A 24,854-nucleotide genomic window follows, 5' to 3' on the forward strand; every position below is an offset into this window, starting at 1 on the left:
GCAGCCCGGCACGGCCACACTCCTCCGTGCCGGCCTTAAAGGGGCCGCGGCGCGCAGCGCTGCCGGGAGGGACAGAGCCGGGAGTCACACGAAAACCTTTTATTTAACGGGAAACCCCGCGTCTGCTCCACCACGACGGCTGGAAAACCGGGCCCGGAACCGATGGGTGCGTTAACCTCCGAGGGAAGGAAAAGGGAACAAATTAGTAATAGGTAAAGAACTGAGAGACAGAGCTCAACGTGCAGCGCACCCCTCCCAGACCCACGGGGCCTTGGCTAAAGCCAAGCGGGGTTTGCTACAATTCCCAGGGTTTCGGTGGGCACAGCACCAGTCTGCACCTCTGTCCCGACAAAGCCAAGACAAAGCGTCACTGTAGGTTAGAAACTGGGTGAGAGACAAAAGCCTTTGGGAACATGTGGCTAATTTTAGACAAGGCAAGAGCCTGTGTAAGAAGATTTGGTGCCTGAGCTTTTGTGTTTTCTTTTAAAAACCATCTGGAAAAGTTGAGCAGCAGTTGTAGCTAGTTCAGTATTTCAGTTCTTTAAGAATAAAGCCATGTGGGATTTGCAAGAGCCCCTGCCATGTGAGGGGCAAGGGGAGAGGTCAATACTGACAAATGTAAAATAAAACACACAGTGGAAGGATAAATACTTACACTTTAATGACGTCAGTCTCCTGAGCTACCCTGGTCTCTTATCTGTGCCTACATATCCCTGTTTCAAGGTGGCCCTACCCTGTGCATGGATCTGTCAGAGTGGGAAAGAGCCCACATTGTGCCCATGTGGAGGAACAGCCCCTCAGGTGTCTGAGAACAGCAGCTGAACCCTCCTTTAGGGCTCCAGCTTTAGCAAAAGGCACAAAGAGCATCCCACAGCTGTGCCCACCTTACCCATTTGGCCTTCCCGGTGTTCTTCCTGAAGAGCAGCCATGTTTCTCTCCTCTTTGGAGGAGGCTCTGTCTTGTACCTAGCAGGCAGAGCATGTGGATGAGCAGGGAAGACCTCGAGTGTCCTCTTACCTTCTGGGTGAGCATCTGCCAAGCAGGTCTCCACTTTCCACCTCTACCTGAGCAGGAACCAGTCCTCTTGCTGTCCTCAGGGCTAGGCTTAGCTTAGCAGTGAGAGCAGAGGATCTACCTGTCCAGGATCACCTTCTGAGCTCTGAATCAGTCGACTAGCAAAAGCTGGGGGAAAAAGCATTCACAGAAACAGGCCAGCCAACATCACCAGAGAGTGCTGCTCAGCAGAGGGAGCTTGCAGTTACCAGCACACCATCATCTGTGCTTTGAAGATGCCTTAAGACTAGCAGGTTACAGACGGAAAAGTCATTTTTGTTCCTCAGAAATGCCATTAGTTCAGGAGTCCCATTCAGGAGACCACACACAAAAAGAGGGTCCCTACGGCTCAGCAGACCAGCTGGGCTAGGGAGGGCCAGGTTTGGGGCTGGCTCTGGTTTCAGCTCTGAGGACTGCCCAGCTGCTCGAAGGATACACCCTGGAGCAGCAGTGCCCAGGCTAGGAATGTGGAGACAAAACAGGGTCGTGACACTTAAGACAATAAAGATCTGCAGGCCGATGGAAGATTTAATAGCAGTCTGAAGCGCTAAAATTGGTGACACAGAGAAGGTGACTAGGGAGTGAGTGTCACTTTGGTATGAGAACTAGGGAGGAATGAACTGATACTATCGCATAACGAGTTCAGAACAAAGGGCAGCACTTTTTCGGTAACGCTGTTCCCAACAGCATCCTGCCAGCAGCAGGGTGCTGGCGTTTGCTGGGCTGGCTTTAGGCTCTGACACCAGAGCTCGCTGCAGGAGAGCGAAGAACATTTGCCATGCAATAGGCCAGGGCTTTACAGCAGGCACTACAGACTGCACAACCACCGTACTACAGAGCTGCTGAAAGGCAGATTGATCCATCACACTGTGATAGCCAGAGTGCTGAAGCTGTAGATTAGTGAGAAAGATGAACAGAGCTCCAGAAGAGGCTCCAGGCAGAAATCCACAGAATCAGTCACAGCAAGAAACAAAACCGACTGTGACTGCGATGAACCGTCCCTCACCACAGCCTGAGAAATGTCATCACAGAGACCTGCTAGAGATCCTGGAATTAGAAGCTGATTAGGAAAGCATCTTTAAGGAATAAAATAAATGCTTAGGGTAGGTGAACAGGTCAAAAGAAGTCACAGCAGAGTTTTTCTTTCATCCTGCAGAGCTGGATGGTATGTACTAGTTTTCCTCTCATCAAAAGGACAGAGGTTTTGAAAAACACAATCACCCTTTCCAGCTTCCTCCATTTAGGTAGGCTCCGCAGGCTTGCGGACACTCAAGCAGCATGCTAACCAGATTTCAGAGTCAGTCCAGACTACAGGACAGGATTTTTGCGAGGAAGTAACTACGCTTTAGAGCTATGCTGCACGAGGGAGCTGACCCTCTCCTCTGGCATGCACATCTATCTACAGGTCTTTAAGGATTTAGTGACTGATTACCACCACACGCTCTCCTCCATGTTCTAAAAACTTCCTTTCCACTGCCAGCTGTTCCAGGATGGTCTTCTGCAGCAATGGTGCATTCGCTCCTCTTACAACGGCTACTAATTCTCCTCCCTGAATGGTGTGAAAAGCAAATCAGTCAGCAAGGGCTCTGGAAATCACCACAGCAACACATGATGTATGGTACTATGTACCAAGTCCTCCTCCCTGACAGAGCTGCTCTGCTCCAGAAGAAGAGGGAAACTTTGGAACAACCTTCTCTGTCATTTCTGATCAGTCTTAGGATGAACCAAAGCACCTTGTGAGAGTGAGGTCCTGCAGGAGCAGGAGGCTGAACCTGAAGAACCCTGCAGGGCAACACCCACGTCCATGCCATGTTATCACATGGCGTGAACACCGCTCACATGGACTCAGCCACAAGATCCTGCCGACACGTACATGTTTCAGTAAGTCACAGGGATCCCTGCGCGTAAGTCATAGGGATTTTCATGACTAAGACAGGAAAAGGGCCATGAAAGATGGCCACCATCACAAGCTGCACGGGCCTCCCCCACGTAAAAAAAAAAAAAAAAGCTCGACAATCTCTAGCTAGAGTGTTCCTGTAACTTTGTGCAATCTCTGCCTTTCCACCCACCTGCACAATTTAAACTGTTCTACCTCATTCATATCTTATTTTCTCTTTTTGCTTTTTTTGTTAATAAAACAAAATTGCATTATTGTTTCTTGGTGGTAAAGCAGAAGGTATTTAATTGTAAACTCTGCAGCACTTGATCGCCAGGAGATACCAGCAGATACAGAGCAAGTAAAATTGTCCTGTCACACATGAAAGAAAGAGTTTCTCTCAAAAAGGACAGTTCCCACTGGCGAGTCATGTTTATTGCTATTGAACTACGGTAAAAATATTTTCACTCACTGCATAAAACAGAAAAACAGGCTCGCATTTTCCTCTGTACTTTTCCAGAGCATCAATGGAATCAACTTCAGCCTAAAAGGAATGTAAAATAAAACAGGTGTTTCTAGAAAAGCATTTCTGCTTTGGAGAAATTCACCTGCAATCGCCTGGACTCAAACACCCTCAGGTGCAGGCACTCATCCCCCACGTACAGCAAAACACCTCTGGGTCCCAGTCTTACGGGATAAAATGACACTGGTCAGAGCCAGGGCCACAACCAACTCGCAGCTCAGTATCAGCCCCTTGAGAAGCAAAGCAGGCAGGTCTCACCCGCAGGAGCTGGGACAGCAGCTCTTGTGGGGCAGGGATATCTATCTCACAGCAGCTCGCCTGACTGAATCCCAGAGGAAAAAGTCTGAAAAGAGGAAATCACGGCCTCTTGTCTATAAGGAGTGAGAGAAGTGACAGGAGGAGCTGTGGGGCAGCAGCGACAGCAAGGAGTGCTGAGCAGGGGTGTCCGTGGGAAACCTCACTGCCCACGGCTCTGTCAGCAATCGAGAGCTGGCCTTCAGCCAGGAAAGGCATTTAAACACAGAATCACAGCATGGTTGAGGTAGGGAGGCACTTCCCAAAGCAGGGCTAGTCTCAATGTTATAGGAGGTTGCTCAAGGCTGCGTTAGTTTTGAGCATCTCCAAAAATTGGTGCTCCACAGCCTCTCTGGGAACTTGTCCCAGTGTCCAACCACTCCTATGCTGGGAATACTTTTTCCTTCTATCTACTTGGATTTTTCCCTGATGCCACTTGATTCTGTTGTCTGTTGTTTTTTTGCCATGTTCCAATAAGAAATGTTTGTCTCTGCCTTCTCTGTTAATCCCCTACTAGAAATCTGTCCCTTCGTCTTCTCCAGGGTGAACAAACCCAGCTCCTTCAGACTCTCCCTGTACATCAGAAGGACACATATGTTAATGAATCTGTCTAGCATTACTTGCTTCAGCAGAAATCTGAAGAGTACAGAACAGTTGAAGCCTGAAAACGCTTAACGATATGATTATATATTATACATTCTTACTGATGTAACCAAGTGTCTGTATTTGGCAGGCTCACTCACACAAGCTAGAACTCCTGGACTGTTATAATTTTGGCTGAACATTGGAAAGATCAATGACTTCAACCTTTAGCTACCTGCTAATTTCAGGGGACTGGATATTTTAAGCAGTGCCAAATTAGATCTTACCACAGCAAAATGCAGGAGATCACTGCCAACTTCATTCCTTATTTTTCGGAAAAGATCCACTACTGTTTTGCATGGACCACACCAGGCTTGAAATGCATCAACAACTGCAAGCAGGAAAATTAGTTAAGAATGAGGTCAAAATGGGTCAAGTTCAGATACAGACTAGTAAGTTAGTTTGTGCACTTTTCCACTTTGCAGCACAATCATTTGGAAGGGGACTGCAAAAGGGTGCTAATGCAACAAGAAGAATCTTGAAAACCTCTGAGGATTGAGGTCTCCTCCTCTGGTGACCTCTGCAGCGCCACTCTGGGGAAGGAGATTTGCCTCATGTCCAACCAGAGCTTCCCAAGCTGCAACTTGTGGCTGTTGCTCCCATAGTTCTGTCTGGAGCGTGGCAGGACTCCTGTTGAGTGCTAGAAGGGTTATGGATTCAGTTCTGAAGTAGAAATTATCATATTCTTTCAAGGTTTCAAATGCTAAATCACATTATAAAATAACAAGCTAATAACAATGTTATGGAGGAACACTGACATGGCTGTGACCTTGGAAGGCACCAGATTTTCTAGGGAAAACTGCTGCACAGAGGTAGAGCACATGAGGCTCACCTAACAGCCCTTTAACCTCCACCCTCGGGAACCAGGGCTGTTCCTGCTCCAGGTGGGTGGCTGGAGACTCCAGAAGCTCCTGCCCCAGCACTGCTTTGATTGTGTGATAACTGGTCTCCTTTTAACACAGAACAAAACCAAATCTAGTATGTTGACCAAACCCTTACCAATGAGTCCTTTGAGATACAGCATTTCTTCCCAAACCTCCTGGCTATTGATGGTAATCTGAGGGAAAATTTAAAAACACAGTAAAAGCAACAGTGAGTCATCGGGTGCTATCTGCTTGCTGCAACCATAGTGACAATTCACTTCATGCTTGAAGTTAAGATGGACGCATCTGCCTGAAGAGGTATTACTCAGGAAACACTTTGGACAGTGATCCTCTCACCTCTGACCAGCTAGGTAGAGCCGAGCTATGCTAGAACATAGGTGGAAGACCTCTGAGAAAAAAACAGCTGAAGTCAGATATCCTCACTCCCAAACTCTCCTTCCTTCCCCAGTTCCCACATGCTCTTGCTACTACCTGATGCCAGCCCCAAGACCCACCAGCAAGCCAGCTAACTGTAGAAAAGCTTACTGGAGACTCATGTTGTCTCACAAGAGCCAAGGAAAGGCAGATGGAAAGGGTAGCAGGATCCAGCCAACAGCAAGCCTTCCCAAGCAGCAACTCCTGGAACAGTCTGGCTGATTGGGGACCCCAGACTCAGTTTGCAGAGGGACTAAGAGTTGTTCTGGGGGTGTGACTGGGGACACAGCCCCCTCAGAGCCAGCATGGTGCTCAAAAGCAGCAGTGAGGTAGTGGTACGGGCTGACCTGCAGCATTCAGAGTGCTGTTTCAACATGCTTGTCTCCAGCACACATCCTCCTTTCCTCACAGCTATGTCAGACCCAGTCCTTGTCGCATTTTATAAGCCAGATGATTCTTCACCAGCAGTTTCTCACCTTGCCTGCACACAAGCTATACTACTTTAAGATGTTTCTTAAGTCTTGATAAAATAAACTAGTAAATACACAAGTTTCATTATGTCTGGGCACCAGAGGGTGGTCTGAGCCCAGCATGTCTTTACCTGAATTACCAGCTGCTATCTAAAGACTTCCAAAACAGTGAAAAACAGAGAGCACAGAGAGATCTAGGTTGGAAGGGATCTGCGGAGTCCTTAGTCTAATCCCCTGCCCAAAGCTCAGTGTTAGATCAGGTTGCTCAGGGACTTGCCCAGTCAAGGATGCCCTAGACAATTCAATACATGGTGCCACGTACTATATTATCCCACACTTCCAATACTGTTATTAGAAAGCAAAAATATCCTTAGCATCTTCCCCGTCTTACAGAACTTGTCCCTCATTATGTACTTAGAAAAACACAGTAAGTTTAAAAAAAAAAAAGTTCTTGCAAAATCTAAGATCAGATTTTGTTCAATGAAGATTCCTAATAACTACCTCAGTTGGTATCAATAATCCCAATTACATTTAATCTACGCTGCAAGTCAGTAAGTTGCAATAAGGCCAGCTATTTTGCAATAATTAACACCAACATGCATTAAAGGACTGCTAAAACTACAAAAGTCAAGAATTCCAAGAGTGGAAACTCCAGTGCAAATTAAATGGCCTCTTACAAATTTTCAGAGACGTCACTGGAGGTCATACAGTAGTTTCTCCAGAACGCTGCCTGCCTCAGAGAGTGGGGAGCTGTTCAAACACCTCTGTTCTCCTGTTGAGCACATGACCCCAAGCCTTATTTTTTCAGAGAACACCTGCAGAATTAAGCAATTTAATTATCCCAGTTATCACTAGTGCTAGGACCACCCTTAGAGCATTTCACAGAATGTTAATGAGTTCAAATGATTTATGATAATAATTTGTGATAATGAGTTCAGCCGTGAATTCAGCTGATGGACTCAAAGGAATGCCGGCACTCTTCAAATGGCTTTGCTAATTTGGATGCCCTGAAGCTGCCAGGACTTGGCTTTTCTCTAATATTACCAGGACTTTGCTAGGACATCACATCACGTCCTACATGAGGTTCAGCTTTCATCTGCAGATGTGGACAATCACATTTTTGCTGATCTAGACCCAGCTCTGCCAAAGGTGCAAAGTCTGGTTGATCTGAGTTTCCCCATCACATAGAAGCACAGTTGGATAAGCAGCAGTAGAAACCATTTTTACCTTAATAAAGTGATCCTCTTTCTCTTACACAAATGTTCACATTTTCACTCCACGCTTTCCGATTTTAACAGTGAATAAACAAGGTTATAGAGCCCATAATCTCCTTCAGTATTTCTCTCTTGTGAAGACTGAAATTGTTTCAAAATTTGAAGGAGACCTTCATAACCTACTTAGGGTTTTTCAATGCGTTTGCTTACTAAACTGCTCTCAGAAACCCTCTCTCCCCTATGCAGGTAAGTTATAAAGCATCGTCAAGTCACTTGTGCAGTGACCTAGGAATAGGGAAAAATTCTTCTTCTCATCATTGTGATGTAGGTTTTTCAGCCTTTGAATTTTTCTTGTACCTCCTAACTTTTCCACCTTTACAGCAATCTTTCTAAATACGTGAAGTGGTCAGAAACATTCAGCGACACTTACCATTCAGGAGAACCCCCCCCCCCCCTTTCCCCAGTTCCCTACTTCTAAATGTCCTGAACAATTGTCCCATGAAATGCAGATACATTTTGATCTATGAAAGCAGTCAAACCCGTGCCAGCTCCTAACAGCTCTGAAACGCAACCTGCGGCACTGTAGCAACCTCCCTCCTGCACCCCATAGCACTGACTTTGGGGGACAGATTTGACTTGCCCTGTTTTCCCATGCTTCCTACCTGCCTTCAGGAACGCTTTTCCACCACAAGGACCTCACAGTAGGGCTTTGCCAGCAGAATCTGAGATACCCCAAGACCGAACCTCATCCTTTGCACATACTATGAGTTTAAAAGGTATTTTAAAAGCTTGGCTCCTACTGACCTGCAACACTACCTCCTTTTTCTTTGCAGCCATTCTTCTGCAGGAACAAGAGTCCTTTGAGCAGCAGTCCCAAGCACAAAGCACTGCAGACGTCCTCCAATTATGTGAATCCAACTGCTGGCCAACCTGCACCACAGAGAAAGCTTTTTACTCGTTTTTGCTCCTCCACCCAGGACACACCACCTACAGCAGCCTCCGTCCTGTTGGAGGGAGCGGTATTAGCTCAGCAGTGCCCAAAGCCTGGACACGGCTCCGCTTGCACCCTTTTCATAGAGGCTAAGTGCTGCTGCAGGGCCTGAATCGCCGCTCACTTTTAGAGGCACAGGAGCCTGTACCCCCTTGCCCCACGAGGGTGGCAGAAGCGAACCGGCCCAAGCCAGGGCCTGGCAGTACCCGTGCGGTGGCTGGCAGCACCCCAACACTGCTATGGCAGCACCTGAACGCAGCTGCGGCAGTCCTGGCAACATCGGGGCGGAGCAGCAGCCTAGCTCGCCCCCGCCCCCCGCCATCTCAGTGTCCGCTGCAGCAGGAAGTTCAGCTCCATCTTCTCTGTTATTCCCCTTCAAGCAGCAGCAGCTGGCGCCTCTCTGCCTCCTCTTTGCCTGCCAAACCTGCCGAGGTCCCCCCAGCCCACCACATGCTCCCTGGCTCCAGTTTTCCCCCATCGCCCCCAAAACAAGGCACAAGATCCAGATACAACCTCCCCAGCACTGACCAGAGGGGATAAGCTGCTGGCCCCACTCCAAATGCAGCTCTGTTTTTGAAGGTTGGTTGGGTTCGGTTATTTCTTACTTGCAGTGAGCACACAGCACCTGTGCCCAGCACCCTCCCAGGGTGATGCCCTTTTGGGCAGGGCTGCTGCTCATCCCATCCATTCCCACGGCTGAGGTGACTGGGCTCCAGGTGCAGATCTCAGAGGTACTTCTTTTCACATGGCACATGGTGTCCGGGGGCCTGGTGCTCCAGCTGGTCAAGGCTTCGACTCCCCTAGTGCCCCTGGCAACCTGAGGGGACACTGTGGGGCTGAGCCTTGGCAGGGGCTCCCCTGCCTCCAGCACCAGCTCAGCAGAGCAAACCTCATCCCTAGACGTCCCCAGCAACTGTCTTTTTTCGTAGAAACAAGCCTCCAGTAAAGTCCTGATGATCTGCACCACCACTGAAGTTTCGCATGTTTACACCTATCGTGCACTTACATTTTAGGATTACCAAAGACAGTCCTGTTAAGCCCATTTTCTACTCTTCAGCAATCTAATCTCATGCACCTCGATTATTCTTCTGCCTGCTGTGTCACTGCTTCAGCAGTTTCACAGAGATGCAGCATCTACTGCAATGGCTAAGGTCTGTAAAAATGAATTTTAGAAGATACGAGATGTTTGCCTTAAAAATATACTGGCACAAGATGCTTTTGAGCAGGTCACTTAGCATTACAACGCAAATCTGATTGGAACAACAGCCAAATTATAAGTCTCATTTGACTTTCTGTGTGGGAGAGACAACTCCAAACGTGGACAGGAGGTGGTGGGGAGCAACCAAGCATACCGCTTGTCTGACATCTGGCATGCCAAACTGCATGCAGAACTATTCACTTTTTGACACAGTAACCTGTGAGAGAAGGACTACCATCACTGGACCCAGATATCAAGAATGGACCTATTTATCAAAATTCATTAGGACTGGTTTTCAGAAGAGAAATGGCTCAAAACTGGCAGAAATCCTGACGATTTGTATTATGTCCAGACAAACTCTACGCTTGCTTTGCTTCTGCACGCAACCCTGTACTTCACAAAATGCTGCTACCTAAATAAAGTTGGTAAAGATCTGGCCTACCAGCAAACAAGTTTGTTCTTGCTGTGAAGCTCAGGCTAGCAACTGTCAGTCTGCAGAGAAGCTGGCACACAAAGCTGAGATATCTCCATGAAGCTGAGAAAAATCTAGATGTTCTGGTAAATTTCTTTTTATTTACAGTATTCTTCTTTTTGTACATTCCTATAGCAACATCAAAAATTATTCACAAAGCTTAACTGAATGTAAAAATGTTCTCATCCAACAGTTTGTCCTATCAATACCTGTGGAAAATGTCAACTGTTCTCATGCAGCAACAAGATTGTCTGAGCATTGTGGTGGGTTTTTTTTTTTTTTAGGTTTTTTTTTTTAGTTTTTCTGGCAGAATTTTAGGAAACCATCTCAAAACATGTACAAAGATACTCACTCACCTTTTTTTTCTGAACACCTTTAGGCACCGAAGTTTTATAGAATCAAACTCAGATTTGCTTTTAGAAGTGTGAATGGGGGGAGGATGAGGAGATATGTAAGAACTTGAGCTCCTAAATGTACATAGCAGGAGTGCAAATTTAGAAGTCAGATCACACTGTACAGTTTTGCATTTACAATACCTGCCTCAGAACTTTTTTCTCAGTTCAAGCAAAAATATATTTGATTTAATTTTATAAATAAGACTTGACTGCTGAGGTACTGATACTTATCAAGTTCTCACATATTTTTACTTTCCCTTTTGTTCAGCCCCCAAAGTCCATCATAAAAAAAATTTGCAGAAGGACGTTAAAAACTGCCAGTCACTTACTGCAATGCCTGGGGAAAAAGTGTCAGGTGCTCACTTTTATTTGTCTTTCAAGAGTGGAAGAAGTTACATGAAATGTATATAATTCTCCTTTGCAACCAAGTGGTAACAGTTCTCTGATACATAGCACATTCAAATTCCAGGCCAAACTGTGGTCACATTTTCTGACACAAGTAGTTACCTTAGAAAAAAGTAAGGCTATCACAATTTGACCTTCTGATTAGAAAGAAAAGATTAAGATACTTATCAAAATTGGTTAGCAAAGTTACAGACCTCTCTTCTTGCTGCAGCCTTCCTGAAGTTCAATGTAATGAAAGATTTGGTTTAAGACATCGGCTGCAATCTTTAGTGTGCCTGTTAGTGCTACGTAAATATAGTGTTTGGAGATTCTGACTATTTAAAACTACGGTCTAAACTGAAATCAGAAAGTAGACACAGAAGAAAGCAGGAACCCTGAACTGCACAAAGGAGAGCTCCTTGCTGCCCTCATTTGTTTCTACGTGTATTTGACTGTGAAGCCACTGGGGTCTCATGTTCCAGCCTAACCTTACACAGTCCTCTTCATTTGTACTCGTTTGGTTGTTTTTTTCTCTCCACACTTACAGGCACAATTTCAAGAACTTATGGACAATCTAGGCTTCTGAACACAGTAAAATCCCATCGCTTATTATCCAGGTATCCAAATTCATGCAAGTGTGTATATCTGCATATATACACAAAATCTGTAGCAACATTACTGAGCTAAAAAACCCCAAACCCCCAATTTTTCCATCCCTTCTCTGACTTAATGCACCCAGCCGACCTTTCGTGGAAATAATCTGTATGTCGCTTAACTATATCTGGATGTAAAGGATGCAAAACAAAAGCAATCCCTTAATCACTGCTTGCCAGCTCCTTCTGGTCTCTTGTAAGTCTAACTTCTGCAACATACTGTTTGCTCTATTGATATTAGTGATCAGCAAATACTTATTACCAGTGAAATAAGCTAATACTTCAGCAATTATCTGAGCAAATTCTTGGCTACTAAAGCAATAGCTTATGCCTGCTGATATTGCAGCCACCTGTTCCTTTCCAGAAAAGTCAACCGTCATGCTAACTCTGAAGTATGAGCGTAAAGAAACCCAAAACAAGCCAGTTGACCCATTCCATGGATTTGAGCACGTCATCAGTACCAGGTGACCTTGTATGGCGGTAAAAAACTTTTGGACCTTGTCAGTACAGAATGCGCTGCTTATAACTTGGGGTCTACAGTCTCCCTCTGTTTTTCTCTTTAAAAAGGAAGTATAATGTAAGTTAAGCTGAAGTTCAGAAATGCATATATTTTACTTAAAAACATTCATCTGTTCAAAATTCAAAATAAACTTTATGGGATACAACAGTTTGTTTTTTTTTAAATAACATTTCATTCAAACTGTATATAATTCATTGAAGTATTCGTACAGCAAACAATGGTTAACCCTTGAAAACCTGTAGAAAAAGATTTTCACACAAAAAAAAGGAAAACCAAAATTGAGGTATCACACCCACACACATCCGCCCAAGCACACACACACACTCGAGCACACCCACACACACCCACACACACAGGCTGCAGCAAAAGCAGAAAACTGTAGGCCCAAAAGGAAAATGATGACTGATTGTTCTATCCGAAAGTCCAGGTAGCTCAGGAAAAAAAACCCAAAAAACCAAAACAACCCCCCAAGAGTCCTCTGAGTAAAGAAACTACCTCAAGAAAATTCTCAAGTGCACTGGAGACCTGATCATTTAAACTGTTTCTGCAAAGCAGCTCCCTGCACCTGAGAAAAATGCAGCCCAAGGTGACTTGTGCAAATATAAGGAGTCAGGAATATCTCCTGCTCTTCCTTTAGTAGACATGAGGGGTGTCCATAGATTCAATTAGTCTTTGATCATGCAAGATACTGCTGGAGTGCTGTCTTCGCCCTGCAAGAAAGGAACAACCCGTGAATTATTGGGGTTTGGCTTTATCATCAACAGCTTTATGTACAAGACTATGCGTTGTGCCAGCAAGAGAGGGATGGTGAACAAGTGAGGTACAAGGAAGCCGAGCGGCTGGCTCCTTCAGTTTGGCAGAATCTAGCCCACCGTGCAGGAGTGCTCTGCGTGGGCCATAATAATTTAAGAATCCACCTTGCGTCTAAGAATAAGATTATCTAACCGAGTATATTAGATGCTCAGCATAAACTGAGCAACTTTCAAGTATGGTGAAGCCTAAGATGTATATTGAACCTCGTTATCAACACACCTTGTAAAAAACCCCTAGGAGCAACAATTGCGAAGAGCAATTACTTTTCTGTAATACAGATGTCCCATGAAAAGCAGGTCTTTGAGCTGAGAAATTAAAGACGTGTCATAACTCAGAACATACTAAAAGCATGTTAGTCCTGTCAGGAATATCAGCCCTACCAAAAACACACAACAAGGTCAGATGGAGAAAAGAAGCAACAGCCAGCATAATACTGGAGTTTAATCTAACATTGTGCAACATTTTTGTTGAGAAAAGAAACACCTCTCAGAAGTTTAGGGTTACAGTTTCATCATCACTTTGACTAATTCAGTGTTTCCTACCACCTGAAGTGAGCAGCTTTGCTCTTCTTCCGTCCCCCACACCTCCCAACCACGCTATCACCACCTTGACAGACTTTTCCAAGATCTGATACAACTCCCGCAACCCAAAGGAAGTTTATGTATTTTTTTCTTCCAAGTTTCCTGCTACGTTCACAAGTCGTATCAGCTCACTGAGGGGGCTGAGAGGCAGAGTTGGGATAGGGTAAACAGTGGGAGGAGGTGGCCAGAAGAAACAGGGGGGACAGTGACTTGCAACAGCACTAAGCACAATCAGCTCCCTGATTAAAACCAAGGCTTAAGTGTTGACAAGCAAGGCACATTTACTACAAAGTACTTTTACTGGTCTAAGCTTTATTCCTATTTCTCACTGGTTGAAAACCCTATTTAGTTTTTCTATAGTTTTCTGAGCCTGCTTATTGATGTCTATATGTTCCTGATTATCACCTTCAATACTGATACTCTGGCATAGATTTTAAACAGAGAAGTCTTAACTTTACTACCAAGATGTTTAAGAACACTGGAATATCTTTCATAAAAACACAAACCCCAAATTTAATGCATTTTAAAACACTGCACAGTTTTGAGTTGTGTTGTCTGTGTATGATCTCTTCCAAAAATCAGATCATCTTTAGTTCATGAAAGAAATATGGGTTGTTACTAACTGTAGGTGGGATAACTGCAATTTCCCTCTAATCTTCTTTTTAGATTTTTCTTTATACTCACTTGTCACACAGATTTGGATCTGACGACTGACTCAATTTATGTAGAATATCTACTATTCCCATGTCTCGTAGTTTATCTTGGCGTTCTTGTGAACCTACAAGAGTAAATCACATTGTTGGGAAAATCACCAAAAATAAACATCTGCAGAACAGAAGAAAGAAGTTTCAGTACAAACCAGCTTAAAGGAGGGGTATGGAACACAGTTTGGTTAGAAAAAAAACTCCCTCCGTTGTGGCTACTTCCCAAGGGAGCTCTAGTTTCTCTTTTTTGTACTCCGCATGCATGTTTAAAGAAAAGAAAATTTTGGAGGCAAAAATCTGAACACATTTTATTCTAAAGTAAGAAGCTTGACTTCAGTCGGTTTATTCTCATCTCTGATCTGGATGCATACAACGTTTAACTGGAGGTGTGGATTTGACTAACTTGTAGCACTGTATAATGCCAGTACAATGAGCAGAAAGCCACTGGGAGCACAGCACAGCGTCATACACTGGATGAAGTTCTGTGATCTGAGCAATGTGGAACAAGCTACATGGTGGGGAAAAAAACCCAAACCCAAGTAGAGACCCTGATTTCTTTGCTGAAGAGCAACATGGTCAATTTGAGGGTCTGGATATCATCCATCTAGGAAAGTCCTGTTCCCAGTCCCACCATTCCCCAAAGCACACCACCTCCCCCCACTCCTTCCCTTGCCATTTCTTCCAGCTCCACACTGCCGCCTCCATCTACCATCTCCACCCCTGGATACAAACACACATATTTTTCTGTGCAGCAGCACCCTTCAGCTCCCTCCTGGCTACCTTCCATTGTTCCAGGCTAGGACTCTTCTTACTGACTGCCTTCCCCGTTCCTCCCAGTTCCACCCACAAGTCCTTTGGTTTCCACCACCCAACCCATTCAAGCCATCCATGCTGGGGAAAACTTCTTTGCAACAAGTCCCCTTCCTAATCTATTTATCCTCTCCAGTGAATCTGTTCCCTCCAACAAGGAGTTCCCACCACCTCCTTAAGACTTAATCTCTCTTACTAGGATTCTCTTTCACTCCAATTGTTTGCAGACTTTACAGAAATGCTACAGGTGGAAACCTCCCACTGTGTGACTTCATCAAGTCCTATTTATTGATGCTCTCTTCTTGTGTCTCCCCTTCCTGCCCCAGAACAGCTGTCTACACTTTCCTCAATGTCCTCCTGGCTGTGCTCACTGATTCCGTATTACACCTATAATGATGTCTGCCTTTATGCTTTGGATCCCACTGTGCTGTGCACTGCAAATATTGATTACTATCCAACATTAGCCTTCTCATCAGGATACTAACTTGTACATGTATTAATAACGAGGCTTGCTTACCTTCTTCTTCATTCCATATGAGATTAGATATACAGAACATCGCAGCGAGCTGAAGTTTAGCATTCGAATGACTCTAAATATAGAAAAATAGTACTCAAGTTTAGAAGAAGGAATTCAGAAATTCTCAGACTTACATTTTGGCATTCATCCTGTCATAAATAAGGTAGCAAAGTTGGGACTAATTCTTATCCACAGCTTCTCTCAAAGGTAGTGCCATAACAGAAGGCACTTGAGTGGTGTTCAAGCAATTCCTTCCAAATATTTATTGAGGTCTACAAGATATGCCAAGATCATGAAATGTTTTCCACGTAGAGTTGTTACAAGTATTATTTAAGTCATTCTTATAGGAAATAATGACTGGATTTTCCTTTTTTAATCAGATCCTCAGTACACCTCTGCCATATAGAGCTGTACTGCATGATTTCATAAATAGATCTGAAAGTTAAGGGCACGATACTGAATAATTTACAACACAAAATGCTGAAGTACCCTCTTTTCATTCCTGCAAAAGACAGGATAAGACCTTTAAGAGAAATTCTCCATACCATGTAGTATTTGATTTTCTGCAAGATGTCATCATTGGTCATAATCAGTTCTTTTGCTGTCGTTCCATCTGCTATATTGGCAAGTATACATAATGTCTGAAAGGGAGAAAAACTGTTATTTGGCTACAGATCACATCCTATGATTTATACAGTTTCCCTGACAGCTTTGAACTTGTGACAAACAATTTCTTTAATTAGTCTTAATATCTTTAATCTGGAGTTTCCAGCTTGCTTACATCTGGGGCCAATGCCAAAGAATTAACAGCTGGGGATGAACAGCCCTAGCAAAAACCAGTCATTGCCATTTTAAAATAAAAAGCAACATTAATTCATTTCAACGAGTAAAATTTTAAGTCTCTCATGGAAATATGCAGCATATAGGAAAGACTAAATACTCTGGAGAATAAAGCAGTCTATTCTGTATCAGTGGCTAGGGAAAAAAAATAAACCAAACAAACATATTCATCTAGTTCTTCAGGCCAGGAAAAGGAGAGACAGAGGCCTATCTGCTGATCTAGCAGAGCAGTATTTTATTTATTTTTTTTTTCAACAAGTCTAATCACACATCTTACCTGCAGAGATAACTCAAACTACTAACACGTCTGGTTATTTCTCACAAATTAGAGAAGCCATCCTACAGAATAACAATGAAGCATCTAGTCCCGTGTTGGCAGTACATGCACATGGCATTCAGAATTACACAGGCACCTTTCCCGATTCTCAGGAGGCACTGGGAGATGCTCTACAAATTCTTTCCAAAAGAGGTGTGGAAAAAACTTAGCCATCTATTCTGGACATTTAGGGATGACTATAGGAGGACATGGGAGAACGATCAGCACTTGTGTGATGCCTGTGTCTAAGCTGCACTGCATTCATGTCAGCAGCTGCAGGGATTTATTACTTCCAAACTGTTAATTACATACTGATGAGCCAGTGATAGAGATAAGCATGGTCCTGCTAGAAGTACGGGCTCTTGTGTTGCAGATAGGCAGTATTGGACATATTACTTGATTCTGAAATAAAACCAAGCTGCTGATCACACCACAGGAACACAGAAAATGCTCTGTGTATAAAGGCCCCAAACCCTAAAGGCTTTATTCAACCCATGTCCATTAGCTCTGTCCAAGAGTATTTCTCAGGTACACTGATCATCCCCCAAAATAATTCTGAGAGGCCCAGCAAAGTAAATGACTTTCTATTGCAGTGAAGACCACTCCTGTCACTAGAGCTTTAGCAGGAAGAACTATTTAGGTTAATCCTCAGCTGTTTCAGAACCATGGTATCACTAAACTTGCTATCCATGAAGAGTCTTTTGGTTTTTTTCTAATTTTGCACCTAAATAGCCATAAAAGGTCTGTTTGCCTTCAGCCCATTCTTCACTAAGCAGAGATTTAAACCAGTCTGGATTTAACTGTATTTTTATATTCATTTGCCACACTGTTTGCTACCAATATCCATCCTAAGCCAAAGCAATCCTCTGGAATCTCCCACAGCTTCTCGCTGCCCCCATTTTTCACGAGGAAGAAACAGGGTTCTCCAATTCACTGTCTTGTCTGTCACAAGAGTTAATCAGCCAAATTCTACCAGTCTATCCTCTTTCTTTGCTGTAGCACCCCTACAGCAGGTATCCCTGTACGCTGGCCCCCTTATGCTGCCACCAAGCCAGGGATGCTTTTCCCTATTGGCCATCTCCTCTTTCCTTCTCCCTTTCCTCTTGCATATTGCTTTTCTTAAGCTGTAATTTTTCAGGGCATGTTCCTCCCCACTTTTCCCCGAGCTACACCAGCATGCTCTTTTCCCTGCTAGTGCCTCTCCTCTTCTAATCGCTGCTGGTGTCTGCAGGCACCCAAGAACAGCTGAGTTACCACATCTCACAGCAGAACAGGTATTACTGCCAGCAAGGCAGGCAATGATGGTATTCTTCATTACTGACTGCTCCTACGGCTGCTTTAGGAGCAAATAACCATGAAGCTTTCCCCACTGAGAAATACTGGCTTCTTTCTCTTCCATTATTTGTACTGTCCCCTTTCTGCCATGCTATTACCTTAGATTTAATTTTTCTGCTTTCGTATATAGTGTCGTCCTCTTTGCCAAATCTACGTTTAAGAAACAGTCTGAATTCGGTTAATACATATTTGTAACAATCCATCAGAAAGAGTAGCATTCTTGTAGGTACTAAAGTTATTAAATGGACAGTTCTCCATAAAATATTCACAGCACATCATAATCCCAAACAAAGATGATACGTTGAGTAAGCATTCTTAGCTGTTTCTTGAATTTTATTCTGCCAAGATAACATGAAACAAAAAAGGGTACCTGCTCTTTGACTTCTATATTGTGCTCCCCTTCCAGAATGAGGGTCACTGCTTGCATGATTTGCTTCCCATGAGTGCTCATTATATGGTCTATGTGCTGCCAAAGCAATGATGACATACAATCAGCGTAACTTTCCAGACAGAGAAGTGGCATTCCTACTTGAATTACTCTAAGTAAAAAGTAGCAACATTGCACAAAGACCCTAGCTCCTAGCGAGGTCTCCTAAAAACAAGAACCCATTACAGCAGAAACACTTCATAATATTCCTCTTCATTTGAAGCCTGGTCTTGTTTGAGAGAGCAAGATAAGGGCCTTGGTTCTGTTTTCACTGTAGCCTGTAGAAAAGACACTGGTTTCCCAGTTGCACGGAGGCCAGTCTGAAGACTGAATCCTGCTGGACACAAGCTCTAAGTACAATGCTGCAGTTAAAAAAACCCAAACACTTCTCTCCTCTTCTGATAACAGAGGGATATCAGAGAGGAGTAAGAAAACTGAGGTTTCTTATCTGATATTTGCAACTCTTACTGGAACACTGTGACCAGGTCTGATATCCACATTTCAAAAGCCTGAGAGGGTTCACAGAAATAAGCCATATATATTACTTATGGTCTAAGAAAACTGCCTCAAGTTAAGAGACTGACAGGTAAAGGTCATTTGATCACAGACTATGAACACCTATACTAGAGTATAATTGATCATTAAGAGTAACAGAAAAAGATGAAACTAGATCTACAGGATTAACCAATACCAAAACTCAAGAGTGACACCAAACATCCACCAGAGATTACTATCACATGGCACACTACAATTTTTTAAGACGTTAGGGGTTCTTGTAGGACTTCTTAAAGTTGCTAATAATGAAACTTCATTCGAAAGCTGTTGGATGAGTTATTCTGGAGTGACTTTTGGGTAGAGAATGAAAATGGTTGGTTCTGGCTCTAAAACATGCTACAGAAATTAGGTGAACCTGGGACATAATTTCAGCTGAAGAACACCCTAAGTGATAATGAGACTGCTGTCAGAGCTTAGGGTGAATTTAATGAATAACTGGTTATTAAATATCTTTTCACATTAAGACAGAGCTAATTTTCTATGAAGCTTATTGAGACTCAACGAGTACAAATATCAGAAGATTTTTTGCAGTGACCTTTTTATGGTAGAAACACAATACGTGATAAATGCACAGTAGAGGCTTCGTGGTTTTTTTCCCCCACAAAAATGTTGGCTTGCCAAATGTTTGCTGCATGTTTTCCCTCTGTTCTTCACAGGGGATTACCCCTTTCTTTTCCTCCACCAATATCTCTTTCTCCCTGTCAAAAACAATTCATGGGCTTACATTTTCAAACCATTTTATTTCAGTGTGTAAAATGAATGTATGCATTTTGTAAGCGCACAGTCCCACAGTCAAATTCAAAAAGCCAGTACTATCTATATAGTTGGGTAAGAACAGAAATATTTCAGGTGTCAAGAGAGAAGAAACACAGATATCCTTAAGCTATTTACCTCTCCACACATTGACTCAACATGTAACCCTCTTATTGATGTTCTGGACAAGTTTCACAGTAAGACTGTTAGGAAAATAATTTTGCTGAAAGCTAAATGCAATGGAATCAAACATTAAATATAACTGTCTAACTCTGTATTGGATAACAAAAACAAAGGTTCATTGGACATACAGAACTCTTTCAAATGTTTTCTTACACTGATTTGTACACTTGGTTACGGATACTGGGATAAATGCAAAGGCCTTAGTTTTAGCAATATATCGAACACTAATCTTAGATAGAAAAATAACTTACAAAGACGACTGAGAATTAGTTTGCATTGTCTGCATGTTTGATCAGCCTTTCAGAAGAAGGTCTGTTTGCAGCTCTACTTACCGGGCGAGTAGATAGAAGATTCCTGAGCAGTCCCAAAGTTTTCATCAGAACATTTACATCAGAATCAGAAAGCAACTGGAATAACTGCTCTGTACTCAGACCTCGTAAGATGTCTGATTTGATCTTCTGTTCTGCTTGAAATGCCATATTCTGAAAGAGACAGAAATTTTTTACTTGATTTTTTTACCTTAAACTTGGGCTTTTACCCTTTTAGTAGATTACGACCTGCAAGCACATATCCTTGTAAACTTAATCTTGCAAAGGTTATAATTTATGAGGAACTGCCACGGTGAATTAAATTTCCACACAGTCTCATGGCCGGCCTGGTTATTACCTGCTTTTATTTGTCCCCTGGCATGCTACTGACACTACTTAACTGTTTCCCTGAATGATCTTGGCAACCAAACTGGTATGAGAATTGAAGGGTTTATTTTATTTTCTGGTCGAATTGAAGAAGTGTTCCAGGCTGATACTGTTTTCCTTCTGTAGTTAGGTAGAAGGACAAGCCAGATTTCAGCTATGTTATTTTTAATAACAACTGACAACTTTTTTTTAAGTTACATTCTCAAACTTAAGATGCAAAATCACAAGCAGTATTTCATCAGTGTGTTCTACTTACCATTAAAGCCCAAATGCCGTTCACTCGCAAGGCAAGATTTTCACTCTGTGTTAAACTACATAGAAGTTCTATGGCTCCTGATTCTAAAATAGGCTAAAATGAAAAGGGTGGGGGAAAAAAAACCAAACACATCTTTAAAACACCACTTAGACTAATTGGACATATATACAAATGTAAATATAATACAAAAACCTCTTGCTTATGTGTTATTTTTGAGTTTACAACATGTCCAGTCCACTCACATGAACTGGCCAAGCCATAACCTATATTCATGAGCATTAAAAGGTAGGTTTTCATGAAAAAAACTCAGGTCAAGATTATTCTCATGTGTATCCATGTATTTGTACACATGTATATATACATACACACACGTACACATACATATACTGCTGTGATACTATATACATATCTGTCACACTCACACAAGCAAACGTTTTCCCCAAAAACTTTCAGTTTAGGACTGCTCTCCAAAAACACTGTCTTCCTTGAGCAATCACACCTTTTTGGGTAGCAAATGTGACTTTTTAAAAGAGGTTATGGAGAATGGAAGCTATTTGATTATTTCTTGACATTTAATCTTCACGTTTAGTAATAACGCTAAACTAAAATCCAACAGAAAAACTTTGGCGCAATAAGGAAGACCGAAGACTGTTCTTGACAGTCAGACTGAAATGCAAAACATTGTAGTACCACATTTTAAAGGACAGGATAACTATCAATACAGGCACCTTTTCTTTCACACTGATGAATGTAATGACAGTTAAATTTGAAACAACTGCTTTCAACCTGAACTGAATTTGAAGGTTCCTACCTGTAGAGCTCATGTGCTAAAAGGATTCATCCAATGACTTTAGCTGCTCTAATTTTCTGTCTCACTGACATGACTAAAACCACCAGGATCAACTGATCAAGCCAAGGTAATCCAAACTGCCCTGTAAGAGCCCACATATACCACAACAATCTTGCAAATGTTTTCTGTAATTAAGAAATATTTAAGACCAGGGGAATTGTTCCATTGCTATGAAGTATTGATATGTATGTATGACCTGTATGAAATACAGACACTGCAGAACTCAAGAACAGATATCCTGTATCGTTCAGTCGGGAACAACAAAAACCACAAGAGACTCAGCTATATCAGCATTTTCAAGGTTACAGCAGTAATCCTCTAAGACAAGGGATCATATTGCCAATTATCAGTTTATCGAAAAAATTCATAAGCAAGAAGAAACAGTGTAAAAAACCTCCAAAATTTCATGTCTACGTCTTCTCTTTAGAGACTGAATAGTTAAATGTAACCATATTTAACTGTCACAGCACTGTAAAGATATTTTTTTAATTATTATTATTCACAAGCTATCAGTGATACAGTCTGCCCAATGTTACAGCTCTGTAATATTTCATAAGCAGTGGCTACCAACTAAGATATTTATTCTTCTTGAACCATTGTATAATAACTTTTGTCTGTTACCTCTTCTTGTTTCTGGATAAATACTAACCTCCTTGCTTGGAGAGAATTCCAGAAGAAGATTGCATAGCGTGGAAGATGCTACTACAAGAATTTCATTTGGAGCATTCTGTAAAACCTGCAGTCACAAAGGGGAGAGTAAGGAATCTCCATTAACTAGTAGGATAAGGAAGGGATCATTTTGAAATGGAATATCTGTAATTATTCTGCACTTCGGGAGATATTTTGTTGCTAGCAGTGCAGATCCAGATGGTGCTCGTTCAACTCAATGTGATGATACACATTACAGGACAAACTGGAGCAATGCAAGTTATTTCACAGAAGCTAGATTTGAGAGCTTTCAGGTCCAACTTCGAAGAAATCAGTGGGAACTGACCCCCACTCTGCAAAGCATACATGTGCTGGTGCTTGTCATTTACCTCTGCAGCCGTTCTCTCCACAGAGAGGATGCTGTGTCCCGCAGCACACCTTTGCATCATGCCTTACAGAAAAGAGGAGGAAGCTGCAGGAGGGGCCTCCTCAACACTTCTGTGCCTCCTGCAAAGCACAACGCTGCAAATTTCCTCACAACCATCCTTTCAGAAAAGCAAGTAGCCTGGAATGAGTTATACTCTCTCTTACCTGTGCTGGATCTCCAGCAAGACAAATACATGCCATTCTTAAACAGAGCAACTCCCTTGCATGTTGTGAGGAAATGGGCATGGAGGATATAACTGCTCCTCCAGCAAAGAAAGGGATTATGGAGGGGTTGTTCTGTACCACCTTCTGTTTCAGAGCACTGAGCAAACTGCGAATATTAACATCCTATATCTATACATCTATACATCCTATACTTTTAGACATTCTTCCATGGTTATACAGTATCCGTGCTAGGGGAAAGACAAAGGACTTACAAAGTTGATTAATCTAGACTGAAAATTAGTTTATCTTTATTTACTATTACTTTTTCTATTAATAATAATTCTTGACGCTTTGGAACGAACATACAAGTTTCTGACTTCGACTTATTTAATACAAATCAAAAGGAACAACTGCCAGCAGCTGTGTTTACATACAGTCTGACATCTACATTTGGTTTTTTTCACATGGGTCTCCTTAAAAGGAGAGTTGTGCTTCTTCAAGCAATCCCGTCATTTTTATGTTTTACATTTATAAATGTTTTCATGTTTGGCCTTTCACAAACGCTTAAAAAATTCAAACCATTCCCTCCAAGCCTCTTCAGGTGATGATCATGGGTCCTGAATCATGGGATTATTACGCTATAGTGATAGCAAAATCTTGCATGATCAAATCTCCCTTGACCTCCCAATAAGACTAATGAGTTAGACATCCATGAATTAATATCAACTCACACACTCAATTCAAGGATGAATGCTTAACTTGTAATAAGTGTATTGTGTATATTGTCAGGAAATAATTTCCACTTCGTTTCTATCAAGAAACTGTAGAAGAAAGTAAGCCTGTATTTTAGGGCCTCTAATTCATGCAAGAATCTGAGAAAGTTTCTCGGTGTGCAGCCAACAAGATGGCCAGAGAGCGTAGGACAACCAGAGAGTCAAGTTTTCTTGAGTCTCTAACTTGTGAGAATTTGAACACAAGCAGAACAGAGAAAGTCAGGCCCAAACAAAGCGTTACGGAGTACTATGTCTAACAGGCATCTTTCTCGTACTGAAATACCACTCAAAGTAAGGGAAGGATTGCCTAATGCTTTACTTCCTTTCCAGGCTCTTGAGAGAAGGTTTGGACAGTCAGCTTACATAACTGCCTCGTTATCAGGCTCATCAGTTCATCTGGGCTGACACCACTTTCTCTAGTCTGGCTATCTTACTTCTGAATAGTCAAGCTCACTTCAGGTCATTCTCATGGATTTCTATACTGCCCAAGCTTTCAGGCTTCTTGCTGACTTTGTTCCCCATTTTCAAGGTCTAAAAGATGCTGAAACTGAGAAACCGGTTTTATCATCTGCACTTAATGACAGTCACATTCCAGGATGAGAGACAATATATACCTTACACACTTTGATCCCATTTAATCATGTGGATAACTGCATTATATTAAAATGTGTCTTTTTAAAGGTCTCACTAAGCTCTTTGCCCTCAGTTTTAGAATCTGCAATGAGATCTAGAAGGTAAAGAATTACAGGAGAAAATGCAGATCTAAATTCTCTTGTAGGGCTTACAGACCAAGTCTGAACTGCGCCATCTAGCCTGAGCCTGAAATTAAAGGAGATATAGTCCTACTGCCCTACGTAAACATTAGGGAATAACAGCCTCACTCACTGATCACAAAAAAAACCAAACAAAAACCCACAGTCCTCTTGGCTACTGCTTGGCTTTTTGTTGATTTACAACTCTTAGGAGAAGGAATATTGATTTCTAGGTAATTTCTATGATGATTCTACAGAAAGGCATGCAAATTGAACAGACACCATATCCTCCATTCATGGAGCAGAACACCTCAGGAGCTGAGGCTTGACTTTGCTTTACTTACCTTCATTAAAGGTTTCCATACAGCATGATCCTGAAAACTTGTCCTGAGCTGCTGTACAGAACGGGACAAACTGTGCAAACATCTATAATGGAAAAGAAACCTTCACTGTGAAACACACACTCACACTA

General features: G+C 42.5%; 2 protein-coding genes across 10 annotated transcripts in view; both read right to left on the reverse strand.

Moving 5' to 3' along the window:
• Positions 1–91: 91 nt before the first annotated feature.
• Positions 92–8,627, reverse strand: NME9 (NME/NM23 family member 9). 3 transcript variants are annotated; one of them, XM_075760769.1, is made up of 7 exons: positions 8,175–8,627; positions 5,388–5,445; positions 4,616–4,719; positions 3,402–3,473; positions 2,486–2,602; positions 890–965; positions 92–176 (listed from the first exon to the last, which is right to left on the reverse strand). In XM_075760769.1, exons 1-7 carry the CDS (start codon positions 8,205–8,207, stop codon positions 172–174), a joined length of 465 nt encoding a protein of 154 aa, XP_075616884.1. In that variant the 5' UTR covers positions 8,208–8,627; the 3' UTR covers positions 92–171. The 3 variants fall into 3 exon arrangements, with proteins under 3 accessions (XP_075616884.1, XP_075616883.1, XP_075616882.1); XM_075760768.1 differs by lacking the exon at positions 92–176 and having other exon boundaries at positions 194–965; positions 8,175–8,300; positions 8,486–8,627; XM_075760767.1 differs by lacking the exon at positions 92–176 and having other exon boundaries at positions 194–965; positions 8,175–8,300; positions 8,568–8,605.
• A 2,137-nt stretch (positions 8,628–10,764) lies between these two features.
• Positions 10,765–24,854, reverse strand: part of ARMC8 (armadillo repeat containing 8) — a 73,595-nt gene continuing 59,505 nt past the window's right edge. For 4 of the 7 annotated variants that reach the window (XM_075760776.1, XM_075760780.1, XM_075760775.1 and 1 more), the window contains 9 exons: positions 24,727–24,808; positions 22,268–22,354; positions 20,769–20,861; positions 20,150–20,299; positions 18,270–18,365; positions 15,954–16,049; positions 15,409–15,481; positions 14,062–14,155; positions 12,057–12,693 (listed from right to left, as the gene is read on the reverse strand). In XM_075760776.1, the coding sequence (XP_075616891.1) occupies positions 12,660–12,693; positions 14,062–14,155; positions 15,409–15,481; positions 15,954–16,049; positions 18,270–18,365; positions 20,150–20,299; positions 20,769–20,861; positions 22,268–22,354; positions 24,727–24,808 (805 nt within the window). In that variant the 3' untranslated portion in view covers positions 12,057–12,659. Of the gene's footprint in view, positions 12,694–14,061; positions 14,156–15,408; positions 15,482–15,953; positions 16,050–18,269; positions 18,366–19,416; positions 19,580–20,149; positions 20,300–20,768; positions 20,862–22,267; positions 22,355–24,726; positions 24,809–24,854 lie in introns of all 7 variants that reach the window. The other 3 variants (XM_075760774.1, XM_075760778.1, XR_012836702.1) reach the window with 2 other exon arrangements.

This window comes from Balearica regulorum, chromosome 9 (genome assembly GCF_011004875.1).
Source record: "Balearica regulorum gibbericeps isolate bBalReg1 chromosome 9, bBalReg1.pri, whole genome shotgun sequence".
Classification (NCBI taxonomy): domain Eukaryota; kingdom Metazoa; phylum Chordata; class Aves; order Gruiformes; family Gruidae; genus Balearica; species Balearica regulorum.

Excerpts from the sequence above, each read along its gene's own strand:
- NME9 (XM_075760768.1), bottom strand. The coding sequence starts at position 8,207 with ATGGCTGCAAAGAAAAAGGAGGTAGTGTTGCAG. Across the intron at positions 3,474-4,615 it reads ATCTCCTGCATTTTGCTGTG|GCTGAAGTTGATTCCATTGA; the intron begins GTAAGATCTAAT and ends CATTCCTTTTAG. Across the intron at positions 2,603-3,401 it reads CTGTTTTTCTGTTTTATGCA|GGAGGAGAATTAGTAGCCGT; the intron begins GTGAGTGAAAAT and ends CACACCATTCAG.